We start from the raw sequence: 7,856 nt of genomic DNA, 5'->3' as shown, positions 1-7,856 counted from the left end.
TTAATTATTTATTTTGCACAGTCTTTTTTGACCCCAGGGGTCAAAAAAACCCAAAAAATAAAACCCTGTGCTGCTACCTTGCAGCATGAAGAACAGCTGAATACATGTATACATGTCTGCAGCACCACATACATCATCGCAGTGCTGGTCTGGACACAACCATAGAGACAACTAGCTGAATTAAATCTCTCTCCTTAGCTGATTTGAAGGAAAGATAGAAGATGAAGAAGCAAATGTTTGACAGCATAATGACACAACACAGAAGAAGAATGGCGCTGGACTGTACTTTCCACTTACCTTCCTCAATTGTAATCACTCACAATTTGAGTGAGCAAACATGTGCTTCCCTATACAAAGGGGTGTCAGTTCAACAGAGAATTTGAGTGATGCATTTACATGCAGAATGTGGTTAAATTGCCTTCATCAATTAGCTGATCTTCTCCCTGGACAAATCAACCTACTGCAATTGTAGGATTCATATTATTTAAGAGAACTTTGGTTTCCACAGGTCTTAAGGTGCAGTTCATTTGCAACTGTTTCTTTATTTCCATGTTTTTGTATTGTGAAAACCAAAGCAATGCTTGAAAGACTGTAGTTGTAGTCTGTATCCAATGCCACAAAACTGGAAGCCAAAGTGGGTAGGTGGGTGGGTGAGCGCACTAAATTAATTCCTGAGCTATTGTTGCTGCACAATGTATCTTGGACACCCTATTTAAGAGACTACTCAATATACCCAATAAACAAGGTAAACAATTATCTTTAAGGTTCACTGAGTCATGTAATAAATATTACACCCTACATTTGAAACAAATGCCTGTTTGAATACTGTTACACCTTATGTGAAAGTAGAAATGAGTTTTTTAAGAGTCTGTTCGATAATTAAGTGATGTTACCTGTGAGTATCCAGGCAATTTGAACTATCCAAAAAACATGTACATAATAAGCATGTCACAAAAGACTGGGTTACCCCAGATTTTGCATAGCTTAAGTAGGTTTGCAAAAATGATATTGCTTTAAACAAATACGGAGGAGGCTTCCTTGTTACCCCGCTCTGAGTCTATAGTAATCACTGGGTCTCCGTTTGTTATTGGTAGTTTTAATTTTAAAGACAGTCTTCATTTTTCTCTTGTATAAAGGGCATGGGACACACGGATCTTTTGATTTGTCTTGAATCAAGTATGTCTATCATGTAAATGGATTCTGAGGACAGACGCTACAAATTCAACCAATATACAAAAGAAGTCATGCTAATACAATAATAAAAAATATAGCACGCCCCCGAGTCGCTGCAACAACGTGCAGAACAGTTTCCTAGGATTGACATCCCTGCAGCAAATACACCCTAATTAGCAAAGAAACACACGCTGAAGTCCAACACGTTACAGTCCAGCAGCGCCTGCTGGCGAGTGCTCCAGCGAGTGCCCAGTGCCCTCCGGGAGCTGTTGGCCTTCTCTAGACACACATCCTCCCTAGGGTCTTGTTTCTGATCCCCTGCTGTACTGCAAGCATCTTCTGAGCCGATCCTGCTCAGGATCGAGCCCCCTACCAGCGCTTGGTCAACCTACAGTTTACAAAGCTATCTGCCGCGTCCTGGGTGGAAAGACGTCTTGTGGACCTGAGCGACCCCTTTTGCCCTCCGGCTCTCCGCACCGCTGCTCCGAGGCAGAGACGAGAGCGGGCAGCCTGACAGCGGGACCCGTTCGAGCTCGGCTGCTGCCGGAGCTGCGAAATCCGCCCGGCGGATGAGGGGGCTGGGGCTGGAGGCAGGGAGAGGCGCCACGCCCGTGCTCCCGGCTCCTGGCAAGTCTCCAGGGCTCTGATGTGGGGAACAATTACGGACCCTGCATCGCTGCCCCGTGAAGTGCACAGACATCCGCGCATCGCGGGGGACCCTTTGAAGGGGTCGCTCCAGCTGCTGGCCCGTGTCACCGCCTGTCACTAAGGAACCTGTTCAACGAGTAGCAAGCCCGGTCGGGTGAGGACAGCTCTGCTCCCACTCCCCCATCAGCCCTCTTTATTTGCACCGTGCGTGCGAAGGGCAGGGAGAAGTGGGAAAGGGCGATCCACTGGAATAGGTTAATCCGGATTCACCTCCTAACTGCTCCTTCGCCCGCAGGCAGCAGGGTTCGGCTCAGAGCCAAGTCCGCCGAGTGGGGCCCGTGACGCACGGCGGGGCGGGCAGAAGTCCCCTGGGTCCAGGGCAAGCGGGAGCAATGGAAACCGCTTCCCCGCGGGGGCGTTTGAAGGGGCAGATTTCGCTGTGCAGTTAAGCAGACGGGCAAAGAGGGAAGGGAGGGAGAGCCGCTGTTAGGGCGCAACCCCAGGCAAGGAAGTTTTAAAAATTAATTAGCAACCCTGCTTGGCTGGCAAAGGCGGAGGCAGGGAAAGTTCAGGTAGAAAAAGCTACAAGGAACTGCTGACCCAGTGAAGTGTTCCTGTCTGGGCAGGCAGAGGGATCCCGAAAGAGCGGAAAGCAAATGCAACCTTATCTCATCTCACCTGGTCGTGAACTCCTCGAGCGGAGAGGGAAGAGCTGAGCCTGGGAACCAGAGGCAGGTCCGAAAACGAGGAACAGAGGCAGGGAGAGGAGAGGGAGCTGGGGGATCGCTGCTCGCAGCCTGGCGGTGCCGTGAAGCCCGGGGAAGGAAGCCCTTCTCCCCTGGCACCGCGGCTCCTCTCAGCTTTCACGGGCCCTTCCCGGAGTCCAAAGACTCGACCCATGAATCGAACCCCGTCCAGGGGGGGAGACCGGGAGCCCCAGGCTGCAGCAACCGGACCTGCCCCGGCCGCGGGCTTACTGGGAGCCCTCGCTCCCCTCTGCCACCTGCCTGCCGCGGGCTTTTCGTTCGCTTGGGGTTTCATTGCCCTTCATGGGAGGTTTTTCTTCCCCAGCTCTTTTTTTCTGCAGCAAAGAGGAAGGCTAGGACCCCAGACTCCCCTTGTTCCGTTCTGTAGAAGAGAAACAACCTTGCCTGGGTGGCCGGATGGACTTTTAGGGGGCAAAGGTGAAATGGGGGGACAGAGAGAGGAAGGGAGCTTCCCACCGCCAACTTCAGAGCAAACAACTTTCCAGGTCCCTTCTGTCACAGGCGGATCGGCTGGAAGTCCTGGCTAGCAGTGCCCAGCTGCGCGCAGAGCTCTCCAGTTAAACTGAAATGCAGGGCAATGAAGCAAAGTCTCCACTTGAGCCTAGACGGAAATGCCCTTTGCTCGCATGCAGGGACAGGTGTGGAGATACCCGCTTCCCCACCCGGTTGCGGGGGGTTTCTCGCGGACCAGAGCCTCCCGCCTGGGTGAAATCAAGGAGCCTCTTTTCAGGAAATGCAAAGAATCAGCCACAGCAAATTCCCTCTTAAATCAAGTACAGAGGCTGTTTTTGTCCCGGGGAGCAGGGAGATTAAAATGCGGCTTCCTCCTTTTCTAAAGCAAAGACCTATAGCCGGAGCAAGCAGGACTGGGGAGCGCGTGTGGACGCGCCTGACCAGGTGACTCGCTTTTTGCAGGGAGCAAATGAACGGAATGATCGACGGGAATGTCCAAGCTTCGCCCTTTAGCAAATGCAATGACAGGCCGAGAAACGTCCCGTTCCCCTCCCTTCGTGAGCAATACTCTCTCAGGGAAGGCCTCTCTCCAGCACCCTTAGTCAGAAAGAAAGTACACAATGTCCCCCAAGGAGCCTGTTTCCTAAAACCGGGCTTAACGAATGCTTCTATGGCTCAAAAGACGTGATCTACATTATTGAAGGGACAGTTCCACACATCCGCTCCCAGCAAAGCCATTCTCTTTCCTAATTTTGATCTGTTCCCCCTTAATCTGCAACTTCCTCTGATTTGTGATGCAGCCAGAAATGACTGAAAGGAGCAGGATAGGCGAGCTCCGTCCTTCTCTGCTCTACAAAGCAACTGATATTCCTGGTCCCCCAGACTTGGTCTAACTACACACAGTCGGCACCGTGCCAATAAAAAGCTGTGTCACCTGAATCCGGGGCATGTTCCTAGACCCTGGCAAAGACATCTTGGTAGCTAGATTCATCGTCTGGCCGCACACCATAGGACACTTAGGGGACACACCTCCTTTTTCTTTTTGCTTAAATCCCGTGGTGTCCCAGGCCAGCCATGTTCGCACCCAGACTTAACACCTAGCTGGGTCATGAGATTGAGTGAAACCTGCTTTTTCATACCCGCCCCCCATCAGCCCAGATCCCAAATGCTAGAGCCACCTAGAAGCACTAGGCAGGTGACCAGGAGCCAGTGCAGGGTGACGGGAGCTCCCAGTAGCCGCGGCTGCTTTGCCCCAGGCAGCTTGATTTGTATGAATAAGTGGAAAGTGCTGTCTGAAGATTATAGACTGCAATTATTCGTGTGGTATCATAACCAGCAGCTGTGTTTAAAACAGGTCTGTTCGCTTGGCGTGGGAGCTGGCCAAGAGGAGGCGCTGTGACTTTATGCAATCAAAGGAGCTTCCTGCACACCTAGAAGTTCAGTGACACACACTTCTCTTACAATCACTCTTTTAGCAGAGGAAATCTAGCACGGAATCAACTTCTTAATAAACGGATTTAATCCGAGTCTTTAATCAGCTGTGTATTGCCGTCGTTGCTTGGAGGATTTTGGCTTGGAGGTTTAGCTTGGTGGGCATGGAGTGATTTTGTTTGGTTATGTTTTATTTTGGAAAGATAAAAAATATCATTGTGACCCGAGTTATATTTTGGCCCCTTGGTATTGCTGCTCGCCTAGGAAATGTGAGCATCCTTTGCAAGTGTATCAAACTTGTAGGCGTACAGTCCCCTTCCTTCCGCTCTGCAGCTGAGCTGTCTGGGAGTGTAAGTCATTGTGGAAAGTTGTTCTTGTCGTTTTAAATTGAAAAAAAATATAAAATACACGATTTTGCTTATCTCATACAAATGGAGAATAACTGATCGGGCTGTCTCAAAAAAGAAGAACAAGGAGACTACCGCTGCTGAAAGTGCCTCCATGTTTCATGGCTTATTTCTGCAGGAGTATGATCTCCAAACGGAATTGGAGCATTGACATAAGAGTACTAATTCATATTATATCTGTCTATTCGCTCGGACAGATGGTTGGTTGGACGGTTGGTTGGACGAATTGATGGATGGACGGACGGATAGCTTGATATAACATAGTATTCATTGTCTAATGTTATCATCTCTTAATATTTTCTATGTGGATTTCATTTCAATCTGTCTTCTATTTCTAGTGTGACGTTTAAAAAAAACTGATTATAGTCCAAAGGTTTTATCTCTTTATATCCTTAACAACACATTTGCATCCCTTGTTCTTTCCTGCTGATTTCATGGTTCTGTTTGTTTCCAGGATTTAACTTAATTCTGTTGCCAGATTTTAAAGAAAGGAGAAAAGAAAAAGAACAAAGAAAGGGGTAACAGAAAACGCATTTAGAGGACAAGTTAAAACATATTTCTCCAACCCGAGATATTCTCTCTCTACATAGAGCGTTAATTTATTCTCAGCTACTTTAACAAGAAACTTTTTAAATTGTTTCTGTGACGACTGAGATTTTTTTAAGAATTAAAAAATATATATTAAACTCAAGGACAGGTAAACGTGCACCTAAACGCAGTTGAATTTTTCAACGTGATAAATATCCAGCACAGACATTCAGATCAGTTGGGTTGGGTTTTTGTTTTGTTTTTTATCAGTTCGGCATGATTAGCTCAGGATTGATTTTCAAAACATTAGCTCACCTAACGTTTATAACCCCTCACCCCCGCCCCACCACTGCAGAGAGTTTTTACTCCGAAGTAGTACAAGTTCTACCCTACTACCCGGGACAAGCATCAGGGATGCCCAAGGGGGAGGGTCTGGGATCTTAACATCATATCAGAGAACAGAAATGGAAAATAATATATTAGATCGTCCTCTTCATCTCTCTGCAAAGGCTGGATTGATCCCCACCGTTTATTCTCGAGTGCTTAGTCCTACGTAATTTTGTTTTATTGTCATTGCCCTTTTCACCTTTTAGCCAACAGATGACTTTTTTGCCAGGACCTGGAACCACGCACCGCTTAGGACAGTCATTACATATCCGCTACTTATTGTTACGTGTGTTGTTCCTGCTACTAGGTGACTATTTCCAAGCACGCTTCAGGGCTGAGGCTTTCTACAATAAAGATATCAAACGGTTTCGGTGACTCACCTGGTGTTTGTCAAGTACAGGTTAATGTCAGTGGATCCGCATTCGAGCCTCTGTTCGTGTTTATTGGGCGACTTAACGTCATGCCTCACCGCTGTGACTCACATGGTTTCTGAACGTATGACATAGCACAAAAAAAAAAAGATCATAAAAAAAAAGCCTACAGTTACACAGACGCCTAGTCTGAAGGGCTGACACCTCCTAGGTGTCAATAAAAACATTCAAATCAAGATCGCAGGTTGAAAGGGCAGCTCTTTTTCGGGGGGGGGGCTGGGGGCGGGGAGAATTGTGTGATGAGGACTAGATCTCAGGGTGGGGGGCGCGTGTTGGTCGCAGGACTCGGCTTTCGGAGCACTTCCCGCTCCTCAAGTTAAAGAAGCATCTACTGTACTTTAGCAAACATGGCCCCCTAATCTCAGGGTTGAGGCTGGCCGGCCTTTTGCATCCTATCCAAACAGAGGGGGCTGCCCTTCCTTATCTCCCGCATTTCATTTCCCCCGATCGCTTGCTAGCATTTGCCCTGGCCATTTGAAAGGAGTCGCTTTGCCTTTCCTCCGCTCTCTCGCTCTTTCCCCTCCCACCTCGCGATCTCTCGCCTTCTTTCCCCATAGTTTAAACCAATTACACTGCTTTGCAAATAAAGTGCCGCCCCGGGGGAGTTGCAAGCGAGTGGAGCTGCCTTGTTTGCAGGTGCATCTCCGGCTTTGTAGGTGCGAACGTCTTTGTGCGGCGGACAAATGGGGAGAGGAGGAGGAGGAGGTGGGCACTTCTGCGACGTAAGATCCACATCAGCTCAACTCCACTCACATCCCAGCCGGCACTTCCTCACTTTCTCAAGTGTCTCGCCCCACACCGCTCCCTGCCTCCGTTTTGGCTCGTTATAGCCCGGGAATCCAGCCCCCCCTGCCCAAGGGCTGGCTCCCTGCTGGGCTGGGGCTCCCGCGCTCCGGCCCCGCTGCCCGCGGCTCGCAGAAGGACTGGATGGTTACCCCGGGCAGGTTGGCTGCATGATGTTAGGGACTGTGAAAATGGAAGGGCATGAAACCAGCGACTGGAACAGCTACTACACCGACACGCAGGAGGTGAGTGACTCCGAGGAGGGGCGCGTGGCTGCTGCTTCTGCTCCTCCACGGAGCGGGAGGGGGAAGGGGGAGGGCGGCGAGCTGGGGAATCACTTTGCGCTCCAGACCCTGCCAGTGCAAACGTGCCTTTTTCCAACACTCGAGCCGGCCAAGCCAGAAAGGAATCGACATCGTTTCCAGTAGCCCAATAGGAGCCCCAGTGCCGCTCTGGCTGCTGCCTGCCTGTTGGGAGCGCGTGGGAGGGCCGGGGCCGTGAGGGGGGAGTCTCGATCTCATTCAAGAGGCCGCATTTGTACTTTTGCGCTCACAAAAGCGCCCCGTAAACTCCTGGCTCGGGGCAGAGGGCTGCGCTTGGGCGCTCCCAGCCCGCCTGTGACCCATACGCCGGGAGGCGCCGGGCCGACACGAGCCCCTTCCGCGGGCGCTCTTGTGCTTAAGGGCCCTCTTTGCGGGCAGCTTTGTTACGGCCTCACCTGTCAGCTCGCAGCTTTTCCTGGGCAAAACAACCTCTCGTTTGCAGCCTGCCACCGGCTCTGGGGCACGGGGGAGCCGTTCCGCTCGGCGGCCGGCGGGTGGCGCTGCGAAGCGCCCGGCCCGGCCGCG

General features: G+C 50.4%; 1 protein-coding gene and 1 long non-coding RNA gene across 2 annotated transcripts in view; one reads left to right on the top strand and one right to left on the bottom strand.

Moving 5' to 3' along the window:
- Positions 1-6,174: 6,174 nt before the first annotated feature.
- LOC109321637 lies at positions 6,175-7,805 on the bottom strand. The gene is made up of 2 exons (XR_002104118.1): positions 7,727-7,805; positions 6,175-6,283 (listed from the first exon to the last, which is right to left on the bottom strand). It is a non-coding gene; the product is annotated as an uncharacterized LOC109321637 (long non-coding RNA).
- The window catches only part of FOXA1 (forkhead box A1), a 5,966-nt gene continuing 4,863 nt past the window's right edge, over positions 6,754-7,856 (top strand). The window contains exon 1 of the mRNA XM_019552365.1: positions 6,754-7,253. Within this exon, the coding sequence (XP_019407910.1) occupies positions 7,179-7,253 (75 nt within the window). The 5' untranslated portion in view covers positions 6,754-7,178. The remainder of the gene's footprint in view (positions 7,254-7,856) is intronic.

Source organism: Crocodylus porosus, unplaced genomic scaffold (genome assembly GCF_001723895.1).
Source record: "Crocodylus porosus isolate Cpor-Errol unplaced genomic scaffold, CroPor_comp1, whole genome shotgun sequence".
In the NCBI taxonomy this organism is placed as follows: domain Eukaryota; kingdom Metazoa; phylum Chordata; order Crocodylia; family Crocodylidae; genus Crocodylus; species Crocodylus porosus.
This window is presented reverse-complemented; position numbering and strand designations above follow the sequence as displayed.